This window comes from Mycteria americana, chromosome 2 (assembly GCF_035582795.1).
Source record: "Mycteria americana isolate JAX WOST 10 ecotype Jacksonville Zoo and Gardens chromosome 2, USCA_MyAme_1.0, whole genome shotgun sequence".
In the NCBI taxonomy this organism is placed as follows: Eukaryota; Metazoa; Chordata; class Aves; order Ciconiiformes; family Ciconiidae; genus Mycteria; species Mycteria americana.
Window position 1 is genome coordinate 1,101,089 of NC_134366.1, and position 18,091 is coordinate 1,119,179.

Genomic DNA, 18,091 nt, shown 5'->3' on the forward strand with positions numbered 1-18,091 from the left:
TGCCACCCTGGCAAACTTGGAGCTAGCTTTCTAAATCGAATCTGCTGGTCTTTCAGCAGATTGGTGTGGACAGGGAAGAGATGGGTACCGTAGAGTTCTTTGAGTACTTGAGCCTAGGCTTTTAATTTCAGCAACTTCTCCCTTCTCTCCTTTTCACTCCACAGAATGTACAGCCTTGGGAGCCTCGCACGTTTCCACTTTCAGATTCTGCATGCCAAGGTCTTCTCCAGCACTCAAGTGAAGACGGCTATGAGCAGGCTGACTTTCAACCCTGGGTCTCTAGCAATAAGCAGGGCATCAGGCCCACCTGTGTAGACATTGTCATACCTAGCTTCACGGGGATGCAATTTTCAGATACACACCTGCAAACAGATGGCAATAAAAGCATAGATGAGCTCATGGTCCAGCACTGCAACCCGGGAAAGCTTGTCAACAGCGATAAACCTGACCTGTGGTGTGTGTGAAGTGTTAGCTATGTGTGCTGCGGTGTCAGAAGGCTGTCTTGGTGCAGTCTGCTGGACTGGTGCAGTGGAGCACAAGCGGTGTATGGCACTGCTGTGTGTCAGACCTTGTTTCAACAGTGGATGAGATTTCCAGATGAGGAGGGGTTTAGGCACCTGACGGAGCTATGGTGCCGGAGCTCCAAGGGGTAGTGTGTTTCAAAAAGACCAGTTTCTGGTCAGCTCTGAAAAACAAGACTGAACTGCCTTGTCACAGGAAGGCAAGGTGCTGCTACAGACAGAAGAAAGGAGGTTTGAGTAAAGTTAATTCCAACAGTAGAAAGAAAACAACATTGTTCAATCTTGACCTTTACAAAAGTGCCTACCAGGTGGCTGTCAGGTCCTTAGTGGCTAGAAGCAGGTTGCAGGGTAGTGCGCTCTCACTCCTGGATCAATTTTCAAATGCCACAGAGGTCTGAGGAAGTCTTGTTGTGAGTTTGATGTGAACCAAAGACCTGGTGAGGAAGAGGGAAGGAGAAAGCTGCATGGTGTCTGTACTCTAAAATGCAGCTTTGAAAAATGAATCTCATAAGAACATGAAAATCAGATTCCCCATGCCCTGCATAATTGAAGTTTTGTATCAGCTTCCTTCATAGAAACTGCGGGTCCATTTTGTAACACACAGTTGTCTTGTAGTATCCTTGCTGTAACAAAACCGATGTGTTACAGTTCTTGGACTTTTTGTATCTTCTGAATTGCCATCTCTCCTTGGAGTGAAGACGTTGTCTCAGGGATTTTGGCAACAAGCCACTGAAGCCATGCAGCTGAGAAAAATGTGTGTTCTGGAAAGGGGCCCTCCAGCTGCTGGCTGTTTGAAGGTGAGCAGGGCAGTGAGCTGTTTTCAGGGAGTGAGCTTCAAACCCGATCCATCTGATAAATGTCCCACCAGCAAGTATCGAAACTAACACTGCTAAGAAGAACTTGAATCTGTATTAAGGTGACCAGGAACAGTATGTTCCAGCTAGACTGAAACTTCTCACTTAAATGATTAGCTTGAGCAAAGAATGTTTTTGGTTTGTTTTTGGTTTGTTTTTTTTAATGTTCTAGAGCAAAATAAATTTCTTATTAAAGTTTGTTATGGAATATACTCGCTTTGCTGCCTTTCAAAGTGGTCTGTGAAGTTTAGATTTCTGGATGTTTGGGAGTTTTTATCATTCTCTGTATTTCCGGAAGTGTCCTTTCTCGCAAGTGTTTATCTCTGGGTGAGTGTTGAGGGGCAGGGGGAACACTTGCAACCGACAGTAAGGCCAGGGATGCTTTTATATGGGGATTGCGATTTTGATGAAGAGCTTTTTGTCTCTATATTTGATAACGTTTGATGAAGTGGCAGTAAAATGCCCAAGCATTGCCTAGTTACATTCTGTAAAGCAACCGCATGATTCGGTGATACCCTCCTGTGCTGAAGAGTCGTGTAGCGCAGAGGCTGCCGTTCACCGGACAGATCTGGTTCACCATTGTAGTGGTGCTCTGTTTGCAGGCTGTGGGCAGTGCAACAGGTAACTGCAACCTGGCAGCTGGAAGTAATTGATGTAGTTTGTACCAAAATGTGCACAGATGGAGTGAAGTTATGGAGAGTTCAAAAAGAAAATGCAAAGCTGCAGAGTTAAATGGAGCACGACCACACCTGGGTGCAGGTTTCTGTTACTGCTTGTGTGGATGTTCCTGCTTCTTCAGGTCTGTTTGAAAAATACGAAAATTGGAGAAGGCCCCAACTTCATAATCAACTTTTCTGGAGTTGAATAAAGGAGCAAATCATGGAAATGTACTCAATTTTATTTACTAAAGTTTGTTGTATTTTGTAATTATATACGGATTTTTTTTGCCTGTCACTTTTTGGAGTTTTGTATTTTGAATGGTTGGATTCACAAAACATTAGTACCTGGTCAAAGCTAAATCTTTTTAAAAGAGGAAATTTGGGGAGAATTGCTTCATAATGCCTCATTACATTGGACTAGATGTGATTATGAAAAGATAAATAAAACTGAATGTACCCAGTAGTGGAGACTTGCTGCAGATTTGTTTGTTATATTTTAAACCACTTGATTTTTTGAAGCCATAATGAGCGCTGCCTGAGTCTGTGTCTTTTCTTGAGCTGGCTCTACTGTGCCCCTGTACCTCTTCTCCTCCCAGGCTGCCCTCTGCATCCTGGGGGATTGCCACAGCGTTGTCTGTTTCTGAATATCCTCGGTGATACCTGAGTACTACCAGCTCTGTTCAGTCAAGCTCAGGCGCTACCCATTGCTTCGTCTTTCTCTAAGGTTTTCTTTCTCTGCCTTGAGGTTGCGTATAAAACCCTCAGCCTTTCCTGATCAGATGCTTCATCGAGGTGTGCGCTGTTCTAACGCCACTGAAGATAATCCAACTATTCCACTGCTGTGGAGCTACACAAGGGCTAAAACTGACTGTAGGGTAATTACATATCTCAGCACCCACTTTACTCCCCAATTGCATCTCTCCACTGAACTCAAGGTCTTCACACAAACCCTGAGCTTCAGCTCACAAATCACCTGATCGTATTCGAAGCTCTCCCTTTGCCTCCTCTGGTGTCTGCAATGCTCAACTATATCCTCAAACAAGCTTATCAAATCCTTGTCAGCCTTCAGCTAGTCTTGAAGTACAGGTGGTCTTCCTCTTTCTTTGTGTGGCCAAAAGTTATGCCGTTGTTGGTGTAACAGTCGGTATGCTCCGTCACCTGGAATGCCTCTGGTGTCTGTCTAGGAAGGATGCATTCCTGGAGCACAAACTGCTTGCTCAGCTCTCCAGGGAATCAACGCAGCATTCGTGTTGTGTGTCAAACCTGACTGACAGTGGCCAGCAGGTCCAAAATTAGCAAGGTTTGGGAACGCAGGGAGTATGACTGAGTAAGTCTTGTTTCTTTAGGAAACTAAGCTAAAGCCAGATCTTCCTCCCTCTGAGAGCACTAAATCATCTAAATCAGAGGTGCAAGTTACCCTACAGTCTCAAAAGACACCTTGGGTTAGGATAAGAGGGGACTCTCTGAATTTGGAGGAAAGAGAAAGGGCAGGTGATGTGAGGTGTCTAGGTGTAGGGCCAGAGCAGCATTCCCCATGTCCTTGAAATCTCACAGTTCTCACGTGACAAATCAAGTATCTCTCAGTTCCCACCAGATGAAACCTTTGATTTTGTATTTTTCCCCTTTCAAGGTCCAGATCCATCAGATTCCATTCTACCTAAGAGAGTTAGCCCTAACAGCAGAAAACTGTGGTTACAAGGGAGGGAGACGGAGATCATCATCTTTGATGTAACTGAAATACAGACGTTTTCCTTAGTCTCCACAGTCAGCAAAATCATCTGCATTAATTTTATTTTCTTCTGGGACCTTTTACAAAACATTGGTGTGTGTGTAGTGTTGACTGAGGTACGGCTTCCTCCTTCACTCCCCTCCTCCCCCTGTCTGCCTTCTCTCCAATTCTTCCCCCTCTCCCTTCTTTTTTACACTTCCTCACTGAGATTCCAAGACGTGAGGGGCACGGTTGCAGTTGTGACTTCAAGAATTTCTGCTCCCAAAGGTTTTCTGTTCCTGTGCTGCAACTCGGACACCTGGAGCTGCACCAACACGTTTCTGCACCTGTCCCACAGCAAGCTGTAGTTCAAGGGGCTCAGATTGATAGATTTCCCCTTAACTCATCTAAAGAATTGCTCCCGATTATGATATTTTCACTTTTGTTTCAGATAAGTACATGGTCGAGAGACTTTTGAAAGAGCCGCCCTTTCTAGCTGAGGTGCAATAGGGAATTACAACTAAGCTAGCTGTACGCTTAGCACTCTCCACCTTCTTTACACATGAGCTATCTTGCCATTTTCAGTACTTACTGTGCAGTCGAGAGATGATATTCTTCAGACCTTGAATAACTTTCAGGCTCCGTTTCCCTGTCTGCCACTTTTTTTCCCAAAACATTACTTACTAGGTGCCATTCCTTCTCTTCTGTGTAAAACTTTAGTCAGTGTAGGAACAATGCATGCAGCCAGGCTGCTGGAGGATGGTTTCACTGGCACATCCTGTGGTGTCCGATGAGAGAACAAACAGCCTGGGCTGGTGTCTGAAGCCTGTGAGGTGTTTGCTCATTTCATTTCTGCTTACGAATGCAAGGATTGTCTCTCCGATAGCAAGGGCTCAAATGTCTTCAGAAATACAGAAGGGAAAAAAAGTGTGGTCACGCATCCTTGCAGCCACACCTGAGGATGAGCTGTCCTATTGTCCTTTATGAAGGTCTGATGCTTCACTGCCTGCTGTCCTTAAGATGGAGGAGGAATATAAAAGGGTACACAGGTCTCTACTGTGCCTCTTTCCACAGCAGGAAAAAAAAAGCTATTTCCTATATCGGAGGAAATCTGTTGACAAAAAGGTGGTCTCACGAATTTCAGTTTGCCACCACCTAGTGCAAGCAGAGTGCCGGGATGCACTGAACAGAAAAAATCGGTTTTCCACCCTACCTACCCAACTCCTCTCCACCAGCATAACGTGTGTCAGATTAAAAAGGAGTAATGGATCAGATCAGAGCTGCAGCCTCCACAGCCCAGAGCTACCAGGAGTAACCTACCTACCTCAACCTGCTCTTGTGTGAAGGCAGTGGAGGCTGAACCACGGAGGAACAAGCAGAGGTGACAAGAGCTGCACTAGCACTAGAGAAAGCATATTTAAACAAAGTTAAACACCCAAACTCATCAATGCACCACTCGTGCAAGCAGAGGGATCTGAAAAATCACCACAAGGTAAGCTGGCCGGGCTGCAGTGACCGGCCAGGGTGTGAGGAGAGAGGGTGAGACCTCCCAGGACGCGGGAGCATCCCGCCGGTGCCAAGGTGTCCAGCCGGTATGGAGGGCACTGGCGGTGTGTTTCCGGGCCCGGAGCACCCCGGGAGCACTCCCCGGCCGGTATGGAGGGCACTGGCGGTGTGTTTCCGGGCCCGGAGCACCCCGGGAGCACTCCCCGGCCGGTATGGAGGGCACTGGCGGTGTGTTTCCGGGCCCGGAGCACCCCGGGAGCACTCCCCGGCCCGGGTCTCTCAGCAGCAGCAGCAGCTGAAGCGAGGCCGCTCCCGCCGCCGGCGCGAGGCGGGGGGACGCAGCGCGCATGCGCCGAGGCTGGGCGGAGGGGGCGGGGTCCGGGCCGGAGGGAGGGCCTCGGGACGCCTCGGCGCATGCGCAGGAGGCGGGCGCCCCGGCGGAGAAAAAGGGCCGCCCGCGCATGCGCCAAGATGGCGGCGGGGCTGCGTGGGGGAGGGGCGGCGGGGCGCAGGCGCTGAGGGCGGCGGCGCGCGGACGCCAGCGCCGCCGGGGGCGGGGGGGAGGGCGGCACCGGGCGGAGCGGGGCGCACCGGGCCGGGGCGCGCGCGGCGGCGGCGGCGGGGCGGGAGGGGGAGCGGGAGCGGGTTCCCGAGCATGCCCGAGGGGGCGGGGCGTCCGCCGCTCGACGCATGCGCGGCGTGAGGCGGGTGGGAGGCGCAGGGCCGCGGTGGCGGCGCTCGGCGAGGGTAACAATGGCAGCGGCGGTGGCGGCGGGCGGCGGGACGGGGCCCGGAGCCGCGGCGGCGGCGGCCGTGGCGGTGAGCGGCGGCCCCGGGTTGGCGGCGCTGTCGGTGGCGCGGCGGAAGGACGGCGGCCCCACGGGGAAGTTCTGGGAGAGCCCGGAGACGGTGTCCCAGCTCGACTCGGTCCGCGTCTGGCTGGGGAAGCACTACAAGAAGGTGCGGCCCGGCGGGGGCGCGGGGCGGGACGGGGGCGGGGGGGACCGGGCGGGCCCGAACAAAGGCCCCGCGGCGGCGGGGGGGGGGGGGAGCGCCCGGCCGAGGGGGCGGCGGTTTAACGGTCCCTCACGGTCCCTTCCCGCGGGGGCGGGGCAGTGCCCCGGCGGCGTCCCGGGGCGGGGGGAGGCCCGGCACCGCCGCCCGCCTTTGTCAGCCGCGGCCTCGCCGCCGCGCCCGGCCCCGCAGCGCGGCCGGGGGGGGGCCGTGTCGGTGGGGGATCTCCAGGCGGCGGAGCCCGCGGCGGGCCCGCGCTCTCCCTCAGGGACGCGTCCCCCGCGTCCGCGTTTACACCGAGGCGAGCCGCAGCCGTAACTTTCTTGTGCGGGCAAGTCCCGGCTCAGCTTGCCAGGATTTTCCACGGGTTTCACTTAAACCGCGCCCCCGAAGTGCCGGTGTCTTTAAAAAAGGAGGGGGGGGGGGGGAAGGGGAAAGCCGTTCGTGTTGTTCGGGACCGCGTTCCAGCGGATCCGGTGCGCGGTGGAAGCTCTGTCCGTGTGGCTTGCGCGTACGGCGGTTCACTTCTGGGTAGCGTCGTTGCTGGCTGTACGTTACCCTTGTAGTCCTGTTCCTCTTTCGTATAGTTTGCTGTGCTCTCTCTTTCTTTGCTTTCTTTTCAAGTGTTTTTCCTGTATGATGGTTTTGTAACTTTGTTTTAATATCTAAGCTTCGAAAAATTACCTGAGGTGAACTTTCCAGAAGACAAAATCTACCTAGGCAGCTTTGTAGCAATCCTAGGAAGAGCAGCGGTATCACGGGGAGGTGCTGGCCAGCCTAAAGGTGCCTTAGTCTCTGTATTTCCCGGAGACTTGCAGTCCACCCCTCCGTTCTTCAGTAGGTCTGGTGTCAGTCACCCACGGACAAGTTTGCCCGTCGCTGTGCGGGTGCCGTTGACTGGATTGTTTGTGTGGCAGTGCTGTGAAACGGGTGTCTGGACCCATCCGGCTTAAAAACCAGAACGCCTTTGGAGGGGTGTGTTTTACCGGTCCGTCCGCATAGCTTGTGCCCGTGCAGCCACGCACAGTCGAGTCGGCGCGGTGGGGGGGAGGTGGTAGGTTGAACAAGCGGCTTAAGCTATTTATGGTGATAAGGAAATTGTAACATAAAAGTATATCTTCACTTTTTCTCTGTTTTGATTGTGCTTCTCTGCTGTTTCTAGACTTCTGGGGAGGAGCGGTCTTTCACTTCATTTTCATAACCAAATACCCGCACGAATACAAAAAAACTTTTTAAATAACTTTGTGCTGGTACCTGCCGTTTTGCAGAAGAGCAAGTCGCCTTATTGAAAGCATTGAGGGTTATTGGCCCTCGCTGTTGTGAGTCAAAACTATCCAGACAAGCTGGTTCTCGCCTTACTCGCCTGGCAGGGCCTCGTATCTGTAGTTTGGGAATGGGAGCTTTCATTTTGTATGCCAAAGAAAAACTCCTTTATTATAATTGGTTTACGTGGTATTACTGGTTATAAAGATTAGATGGTTATATTTATTTATTAAACTCTGGAAGGTAGCTAGAATTGAGCTAAGAGGAGATCTTTACTGGGCAGGCAAATTTCAAAATACTGCTGTGTAAAATCCTTTAAAAAAATTGAAAATTATTTTTGTTTTGGAAAACAAGGAAACTGATATTTACTACTAGCGTTTAAAGATGTATCCTTAGTACTCTAAATGGAAGTGTTAATTCCTTTTTGATGTGCAGTAAATGGACTCTAGTTCATCTGGCATCTGTTTTCATCTTGCTGTACGTGCATGACTTCTTTCCAAAAAATACGTGGTGATTATAGCTGACTTCTGTCCAGTTCATTCTCTTAAGAATGGATACGTGTACACCTCGGCAGTGGTGAAACCGTCAGCTGTAGTAGGTGTCGTGTCCAGCTCTGGGAGCTCCGGGGATGTTGGGGACCAGTCGGAGAAATCCCGAGAGGCAGCAGTGAGCTTGGTCAAGGATCCAGAAGTCACGATGGGCAAGGAGAGAGTTAGAGAATTGCAATTACAAATCTTCTCAGTCTTATCTCTAGATGAGACGAGTCTTCAAATACCTGAGAGTTCTCTGTGTCTCTAGAGCATAACTAAAAAAGGAAGAGGTTTAATTAGTGGTATGGGAGACTCGCACTGGATATTGGAAGACCCTCATTAATGGGGAGGAGTGGGCTGCCTAGGCAGCGGGGTCAATCTCTGTCCGAGATCTTTTAATGATAAAATCTCTTGGGCAGCGATGTGGGTTTTATAACCCCACCTTGCTGTGAAGAGATGTACTGTTTTCCTGACACAAACCTTCTGGGCCCGTTTCTTCTTGGCTAAAGTGCTGGCGGTGAGGAAGGCCCTTCCCCGGTCGTGCAGAAAGACGGTGTGCGTTGGGAGCTTGTGTTGGGGAGGGAAGGCTCAGGTGGTTGAGTAAAGGATGCCTGTAAAGATGGAAGGAACGCTGCGGGGGCTATTAGTGACAACAAATGTAATGACAGAAAACAAAATTGTTTATTCCAAACTTCCTCCCGCTCCCTGTTTCTGGCGCGGGGGGGAGGAGGATGTATGGAAGCCATTTTGCGCTATTTCTCTGCATTGCGAGTTGCAGGAGGTCCTCCGCTTCTTCCCAGGCCTTGGACCGCAGTACGGATGTTTGAGCCTTTCTTCCCTGTGAGCTGGAAACGGGTTTGTGCTGTGGTTTTCAAGGCCTGGGGGATCTGACAAGCTTTCACAGCATTTGGGTAGACTAACTCTGGTGACATCAAGGTGTCCACTATAAGCAGAAATTTATAGTTCAGAAGTAAACTAGGCAATTCACTTTTTATTGTATTAATGCTCAGTGATCTCTAATATTATGTGTTATTTAGGTAGTTCCTTGACATTAGGCAACAAATGGCTCATATTAAAATGACTTGTCATAAAGCAGAGCTATGTCTTGTATTTAAAATATCTTCTTAAGATAGTTTGGGGTTTTTTTTGCATATGTATTATGAAGGATGCAGAAACTAACCTTGGCCTTGCAGTTGTAGTCCCTAGGGACTGTTCCCAGTGTGTTAATTGTGTCCAGTTCAATATATGGGCCTTTAGGAGCTTGAGCTACTCAGTGGCTCTGAAAGCTGTGCCACAGAATCACAGAGTCGTATAGGTTGGAAAAGACCTTTAAGATCATCAAGTCCAACCGTGTCCTTTAAGATCATCGAGTCCAATCGTAACCAAAAGACCTTTAAGATCGAGTCCAATCGTAAGATCATCGAGTCCAACCGTGCCCTGCCCCTCCGAGACAGAAAGTTGGAAAACTGATTTTTTGGGGGGCAGGGAGGAGGGTGTTTCGTTTTGTTTTTTAAAGAACAAGTGGAGTGTTGCCTTAAAGGGTGAGTTAGAGGAGAAGACGGCGTGGGCTGCCCGTATAGCCACTGAACCGTGCAGAGTGTCACTTGGAGATCTGGGTCATTTGCTGAGTATCTGGGACCCGCTTGCACTAGTATCAAGCATAGAATAACAAGTCTTCTTTCCGCATTAAATAGTGCGGTGCAACTTCAAGGTGTTGGACTGATGCTGGTGGAGCACGGCTGTTTTACCGCCGGACGGTAAGGACGGGCAGCAGCGTGGGATCCCTTTATGCCCTTCTCTTCATATGCCTCAGCCCGACAGCGAGGAGGGACGAGCCGCTTCTTGGCAGCTGTTAGGAAATGGCAGTTGTTACGGCTGAAGATGTCTGTTTGGAGACCACCTGCTTGTTCACCGCCAGCCAGGAGCTGAATTCAGAGGATTTGTAGTTATCTTTCGGCTGGCTCTGGCTTCTTGTGTCAGTGCTAACCTCATCAAGTATTTCTTCAGTGACTGACTTTGATTTAATCTGAGGGAGGATTTTCTCTGTGTTTGCAGCTCTTTTGTATTCTTGCCTTTAAAAAAGGAACCTATATCAAAGTATTTTGATGTTCGTTTTCCTTTCCCTCTTATTTAGTGATCTGAGCTGAAATGTTCTTTGTTTTGGGGGAAGGAAAGGATTTTGTGCATCAGGGCTAGAACGCAGAGCCATAACGTGGTTATTTGAGGTCAGTAACCACATCAAAACCAGGTACACGGCTCTGTCCCTTATGCCTGTGACAAAGGCTTTCCAGTGCAGCTGCAATGGCAAATCTTGCTGGTGAAGGAAAGTGATTTCCTCTGCTAGTGGTTACTCTCATATTCTTGAATTATTTGAGTTGTACTGAAAGACTTCTGACCATATGTGTTTTCTGCTTAAGGATATGTGGGTGTCTTTGTATTTCTAATTGACGTGGAAATGTTAGAACAATCTTTGCTGTATCAATGGGCTTTTGGTACTTCAGCACTGGAACAAAATCCTTATATGCCTAAGATGTGTGTCTAGGAACAGGGCATCATTTCTGTCTTCTGGAATTTGCTGTTTAAAAACCGTTATTTTCCGCAGAATCGTTTTCTGTTTCTGTCTGCTGTGGAGACTCGTGGAAAACTCGCAGAGACACTGTGACTTCGGTCCTCTGTGGTCCCCTCAAACCCGCTGCGTATCCATCAGGAAATCATCTTACTGATTTTGCTCCCTTAAAGATCCATTTTGCTGCCCAAAGATCCATTGCACTGGTTAGTGTGCGTAGGTGATTGAGAGGAGTCTTTTGTGTTTCCTTTTGAAGGTTTTTTTCCCCTTATTGTTTAGGGGGAACCTCAGGCAAAATAATGAGTTTCCTGTAAAAAAAAAAAAAAATTGCGAGAGAGTGGCAGTGCAAAATAGAATCAGTGATTCCTAATGTTATCTTCCTTTCTGATAGCTTCCAGCGGTCATTGCCTCCTGCAAGAGGTAAAAATGAAATCTGCAAGTAAAGGAATAAGTGCCTGAAAAATTTCACATGTCTAAGAATATACTTTCCAAGGCATACTCCCATGTAAATGTTTGGGTTTTTTTTTTTTTTCTGAAGGAAAACGTTTGAAAAATTACAGTGAGTCAATACAAGATACCAGCTCTTCTGGATACAGATTTTTGACTGAGGTTGCAGTGCTGGGTGCCCCAAGTCGTCATGTATTTCCAGCAGGCAGTCTTGGCTTGGTGACTCTCATTTACGAGTGACGATGAAACCCTACTAGAAAACCCTAAACTTTGACTATTTCCTTATTGATTTTCATTTTCTGGGGTTTTTTTGGCTTGTGTGTGAAGAATAAGCTCCTTCTCTGTTATCTTTTTCATGAAGTATCTTCCCGTGGTTTTTTGGATCCTCAAACTGGAAGTTGAGAGAACCTTAGCGAGAGGGTTGTGCTGAAGGCAGGATGTGGTTTTGTTCTGGGTCCCCTAAAGCAGCTGTGAGTTTAAGTCGACTATATGGCTTGAGAGATGGATTAGTGAAATTCCAAGTTTTTGGATTGGTCATTGGGTGTTTTTTGTTTTGTTTTAAATGACGGCCATAAGTACAGAATTGCTTTCTACTTCTGTTTCACTGTTAGGAGCCATTGATACCTTCTGTCTTGTTGCATTTTATGCATTTTTGGTGCTTTATTAATTTAAAACACTGTGTTAAACTTGGTGCACAAAGCTTTAAGACTTTTAACATGTACCAAAAAAAAAAGGCAAATGTAGCAGTACAGTTTTTTCCCCCTTAAATGAGTTGTAATGGTTATGAGGGTATTTCTCTATGCAATGTTGCCGGACTGATGAAGGCTGCATAGCTTCAGAGAAGATATGCAAAAGCTACTTTTGCATTTTTTTATCTTCCTGGAGTATGCCTCCCATGCATAACTAAAGGTGTACTACTACGATGTATTCTCTTTTACTGGGAAAAATGTTATATCTGTCGCCCTAGATTCGTATTTAGAGAAGGTGCTACAGCTAGGTGGGTAGACAGTCTCAAATAGCTGGGCTTACGTTGGAACCAGCGGCTTTGCTTTTTGAACATATTTAACATGTGTGGCGTGTGAACGTGTTCAAGACCAAAGCTGTCTTGGTAATAGAAATAGGATTATTTAATAGGAAGTCTGGTGTTTGATCTGCTGTGCTTTTGTGTTCACATATGTGCAAATCCTAAACCTGTAGTTTAGCAGATACCTCTTTTGCCTGCACCTCTCAATCGGCGTTTGTTTGGTTTCATTATAATTGGCATAGCTGAACTAAAAGCTCGGAGTTTTATTCAGGCTTCCATAAGGTGGTGGTGCAAAGGTTGAGCGTGCAAGATGGTGGGAGCTTTAGGGCTCTTAGCTGTGATACACTACATCTGTGCGCATCCTGGGTGCGATAGGCGCTTATTTCTAAACTACACAAAAAATAAGATAAATCTTCTATTAGCAGATATAAAAATACGCAGCACTGGATGCATTTTGATAGTCTTCCTTCTTGGTTTAGCAACCCATAGGACGCTGATAAAAAGGAGTCTGGCAAATTTAGCAATAAGGGTTTAAGTGTTATTCTGTGCCTCCCTGCCGCAGAATTTTGCTGCTTGTAAGAAGGCGAGAGAATGGCACGCATCCCGCTGAGCTGCGGCACCTGGTAAGTTAATGCAGAGGCTGTGATGGGCTTTTAAGTAAAGATGCTGGATTAACTGGAGCATCTGAGTGAGTCACATGCTCCATTTTGCCATCCTGTCTAGGATCAGTAATTCCAACAAAAGATTGCTTAAACTGCTCTGGTGAATTCAGCTGCAGCACGCAGAGCTGCTAGTCGAAAATTAGAAAGAAAGTAGTTGCTAGCTGAGAGGAGCGTGAAGGTCTAGAGATTTTAAAAAGCCTAAGAGCAAAAGTCTTTATCTTCAGCTGGGTTCTAACAGCAATAAAGACTGACTGTTATTGCTGCTTCATATCTCTGTGGTAGCTGATGTGAATTGATAGGAGTTATTAATAGGATAAAATTGTCCCAATCGCCTGCCTTTCATGGGGCGAGGGAAGAGGGCTAAGAAAAATGCAGCTTTGGGAATTTAGCCTTCTGTTCTTTATGGGTTCATGTTTCTAGATTAGGTTTTATACACAGGGCAGGACACCTGGGGAGTCTTAGAGGTATTGGTGTCCTTTGAGTTGCTAAGATTTAATTTCTCACGTTTGTGTCTCTGCCTCTTAACAAGTGCTGAAGGAACTTGCATCTCGAGGTAGTCAGATACTGTAAAATTCTCATGGAAGTCAGTGTCTCTGTAGTGTCTTTTGCCATGCAGATGGTGTTTTGGACAGCTTAGTTAGATTTGACTGCTATTTGACACTGCTTTAAACTTTTGAGCGTTCTGGCTCTCAATTTTTTTTTTAAGGGGCTTTAGAAGAATCTGCTTTGAGGGAAGAGCAAAGGCCTTGTGGTTCATAGTGCTACCCAGGGAAATGACTTTAGGGTAGCTAATGTTACTCCGTATTCTACATGAACAAGTAATGTTTGTTCTGCTCTTAGAAGTCTTCTGGCATGGCGAGGAGATTACATCCAGTAAGTGAATATTGTAATATTAGGAGTAATGAAAACTCAGCAGCTGTGGGACTTTTTTTTTTTATTTTCCATGCTGTGGTTTCCCCTTTTACATATATGCATTTTATTAGAAGTATAACCTTGGGAAACGCTTAGGTTATCACAAAGCGTTGCAAATGTAGTTGTCCGGATTGGTTTTTCTGTTTGTACGTGACACAGTATATAGTACCAAATGGATGCTCTTAGGATTAATGCGTAGTAGTTGATTACAGAAGGAGCTTGTAAAGTTGCTGTAGAAAGCTTTGTGTATGCGTGGGCCAGAATTAGTCTGTTTCTTTATTAGGAACTACAAATCAGATTAAAGTAGTTAATCTCTATCTGTAAAACACCAGCGGCCGTGATGAACTGATGATGATTCACAGATTTATGCTATATTTTAAGAGTAAAGCTTGAAAAATGTTTGTGCTTGGTGCTCCTCCTGTGCACGTCCCTGTCCCCCCGCCCCAGCCACACAGCGATCCTTAAATCTTAAACTGTGCTCTACAACTGATAAAGTGGACTGGGGGATGAGTAAACCAGTCTTCATGTTTTATTATCCTCTATCCCAAGTAAGCGTGTGGTTTTTGTCTTTCAGTATGTTCAAGCAGATGCTCCTACCAATAAAACACTGGCAGGGCTGGTGGTGCAGCTGCTGCAATTCCAGGAAGATGCCTTTGGAAAACACGTCACCAATCCTGCCTTCACAAAGCTTCCTGTGAGTATTGGGGTTAACCCGCTGCTATTACAACAGGGTATTCTGTTCTTCCTCCAGTGTCTGTGCTGCTGGCGTGCTTCCAGGTGACTGGGAGATCTGTGCTTAGGCGGAAGCTTTTGTTGATGCATCCTCTGGAAGGGGTGAATAGCACGCTCCTTCTTAAAAGTGGATTTTCAATGTAATAAATTTTATTTTCTGTACGTTCGGAAGTGATTTCCTGAACACTGTGGAAAGGTTTAAATTTCTAGTAAAATTCTATGTGAACTTGTAAATTTGAAGGCAAATCTCTTTGGGCTGATGCATCCTAAACTGACTGAATAACATGCACTTCCTGAAGCAAACAAGTTTCCATTGGTCATTTCTGTTCATTAAACTTCAGACTTGTAATGCTGTCAACGCTGAAAAATGGCTTTACCATGTTCTTTAGTAGCACGTAGTTACCTGATTAGTCTGGCATAGTTTCCCAGTCACTCAGAATATTGGTATACAGAAAAAATATCAACATTTTTAAGGGTTCCTTATTTAAAGTTCCAACTTGGCACATCTTTAGCAGTAGTATCCTAGTGATTGTGTTCAGAGATGCGTGCCATTGCGCTTGGAACCCTGCCTACCACCGAAAGACTCTTGTCCGAGTGAGCGTGAAGTCTAAACAACTGATGGAGGGAAGAGGGATGTGGCAAACGGTAAGGACAAAGTAACAAACGGATGTCAGTCATGAAGGGCAAGGACTGCAGCACGGTATCAAGCACCCAGTTGGCCGATTTAGGGTAGGTTTTGCAGGCCAAGACAAGTGTCATAAATGTGTACGTAAGCATTGTGGACATCAGCAGGACACCAGCTTATCTTTGCCACAGAGCACTTACTGGGAAGCTAAGGTCACGGAATCTAGAGTTCTGTTTAGATACACATACTACGTTGGAAATACTTGTAACGGATTACGATATAAACTGAAGTTGCTCTGAAAACTATTGAAAGTACTCCATCGCTTACAGAATACTGTCTTTTATTATTTTATGCTGATCCCCCCCCCCCCCCCCCCCCCGACATTTTGCTTATGTAACTTCTTTTGTGAAGAGCATGAATTCGTGCATGTTTTCTCCAGAAGAGGGGTAGTTTTCAGACTGACTTATTGGGTGAATCTCTTGGTGCTTAGGAATGCACACAGGCACACCACAAGATGCCATAAGATGTCGCTCACCGTCTCTTCCATTCTGATCCCCTGATACCTCAGTGGTAATGACAGGCTTTAGGGACAGAGGTGAACGTTGTGGTGCTTTATTTTGATATGGCAGTGTAGACCGTAAAACTGTACCCATATTCAACAAGTTGATAAGCCATCTGAGTGCTCTCAAGTGTTAAATCAATTTGTCTTATCTTAAAAAAGGGTAATAAAGATTTCAGTGGCATTGTAAATACGTTGTTCCTGTGTTTAACTATTCTCACTGTTTCAAGGTCCAATCTAACCAATTTACTCAGCTTAAGTTTACAGCGGTTGGATCTCTCTGCTCTCAATTACTTCCGACAGAAGCAACTCATCAGTACATCTTCCTTTATATTGTTTTTATGAGAAAATGCAGTATGTACTCTTAAGATGAGGTTAGCTGTCACTTTTTTTAGACATGTAATTTAAGATACTGGTTCAGGCTGCAAAGGAGGCTTTGTTATTCTACCATAGCTCTTGGAAGACGTGCAGAATGCTTCACTTCTGCGGGACTATGTCTGACTTGGGAAGAGAGGTGGGGCGAAGGGAGGTCTTAAGGGACATCACTAATCTCAAAAAATATATTGAAAAGCTATTGCAGACTTCCACTGAAAAGAAACTGAATGAAGCTAAAGGAGGTTAAAAGTTTGTAGTTACCTTAGTGACTGTTCAGTATTACCGCGTTCCTGGCAAGGGAGGATCTGAAGTTGAAGTTGGAGGTCATGCTTGTGTAAAAGAAACAACCCCCAAGCCATCAAAACTTTGAGTGCTATGTACCTGCAGATGACTGCAGAAGTCCTCAGTTTGTGACTGCTGCTCACAACTACCATCGCTAAAGGCTGCCTTAATAGTCCGTTCCTCGCGTGATGCTGTTCTCCGTTAATACACGCTGCAGTGTTTCCCTTATCAGTGCAGTTTATTTGAGATTAAGTGTTGGTCTTGAACTGCAGTTGTTGCACAGGGACGTGGCTCACCAGGAACGCTTGTTGCTGAGAACATGTCAAACCACAGTTGTCCTTCCAGTTCGTGTTAGAGCCTCTATATTTATTTTGCAAGTGCTATCCAGCGTACCTCACACTCGTTCTCTGAAGCGTCTGCTCTCCAGTGCTGGAGCAGTCAGTGACAAAGGGAAGCTGGTCTCTTCCGTCAGTATTCAAGGTGAACCTCTCTGACCTGGGCTGCATCTAAATCGCTACAGACTATGTCTATTGAAATAAAGTTCAAACATTTTACTTAGTGCTTTGAACAGATGAAATAGACCTTGCATTTGAGAGAGGGTTGTTAATTCTGTGTTTAAGCTCCTGTTCTTGGCAAGGATGCTGTACGGTACGGGGTCTGTGAATAGATCTAGAGTAGAGGAAGGGCTGTTACAGCTTGACTTCTGTGCATGTCTTCTGATTACTGCTTTTAAATGCATATTGTCTAACCTTATTGATGCTCAAAAAAGAAAATGATTAATTCGCTTAGTTTCACATATTTGAAATAAAGGCTATATTAAGATATTAACTGTTAAGATGGCAAATTGTAAGGCCAGTTGATCTTAATTGCCTTGTTAGGATGGATTTTGTTGGGTACAAATGTTGAAGGGAATTGGGTTTGACAGCTGCATCTCTTCTGTGGAACAGGTTTTGTCTAACTGTTAAAAGCAATTTCCTTTTATGCTAGTGGCAACGACCACAGTTTAATAGCAGGGTCTTGCTAGAGTCTGCTGACACTTTAAAAAAGTGACTTATGTCTATGAAAGAGATTTGTATACTGTTTTTCATGGTTAAGTATTGGCTGAACTTTCTGTTTGTAGTAGTAAAACCCTAACTTGCCAGAGTTGCTGCGATTGCTTGCGCTGCCGGGGGCTCGTGGATCGCGAGCCAGGCTGCAGGAGTGCTGCCACAATTGCCCCGGTGATGCCGAAAGGTGTGGCCTTCTCATTGCCAGATTTAATGTGGGCTGCTGACGGGCAGCTTGAGGGTGAAGCTGCAGCAACAGCCCCTGAACCTGAAGTAGGGGACATTGGGTACAACAGTGCCATCAACAGTTTCCCAAAACGCGGATGAGGCGGGCTTTGCTGCAGCGATTTTGTGCAGTTGCGTGGTATGTCTGGCTTGTCAGCAGGAAGGGAAAGATCGATTCTGGATGACCAGATGTATGTAGGACAGCTGAAGATAAGTAACAACAACTTGCTGCAACTTACTAGTGCTGCAAAAAATATTCTTCACAACGGGTCCTCTAGCTTCATGTTGAGTTTTTTTTTTTTTTTTTTTTAGAGCAGCTAGCATTTGCACACGTGTTTGTAAACCAACGCTTGTATTCTCGGAGCCAAGTCTTGTGGCAATAAAATCATTCAGGGTGTTAAAACATTTTGTTTTCGTTCAAGCTTCTGATCAGAGACTGCTCCATCCATAGAGGACTTTAGTTTGCTAAGAATAGTACTGAAATGCATGCAGCTCGTAAACTGGCAAGTACCCGTACGGCAGCTTTGGGCTCGCTCTATTCCTTTCTGTGCACAGTCAGGCTCTAAACAGATGGTAGACCA

The 18,091-nt window shown here is 46.5% G+C and overlaps 2 protein-coding genes across 6 annotated transcripts in view; both read left to right on the plus strand.

The window, feature by feature from the left end:
* LOC142405183 (KAT8 regulatory NSL complex subunit 1-like) overlaps positions 1-2,515 on the plus strand; it is a 42,332-nt gene extending 39,817 nt beyond the window's left edge. For all 5 annotated transcript variants that reach the window (XM_075492162.1, XM_075492163.1, XM_075492164.1 and 2 more), the window contains one exon: positions 165-2,515. In XM_075492162.1, coding sequence (XP_075348277.1) covers positions 165-464 — 300 coding nt within the window. In that variant the 3' untranslated portion in view covers positions 465-2,515. The remainder of the gene's footprint in view (positions 1-164) is intronic.
* A 3,389-nt stretch (positions 2,516-5,904) lies between these two features.
* SMARCC1 (SWI/SNF related BAF chromatin remodeling complex subunit C1) overlaps positions 5,905-18,091 on the plus strand; it is a 96,863-nt gene continuing 84,676 nt past the window's right edge. The window contains exons 1-2 of the mRNA XM_075492165.1: positions 5,905-6,208; positions 14,241-14,360. Coding sequence (XP_075348280.1) covers positions 5,939-6,208; positions 14,241-14,360 — 390 coding nt within the window. The 5' untranslated portion in view covers positions 5,905-5,938. The remainder of the gene's footprint in view (positions 6,209-14,240; positions 14,361-18,091) is intronic.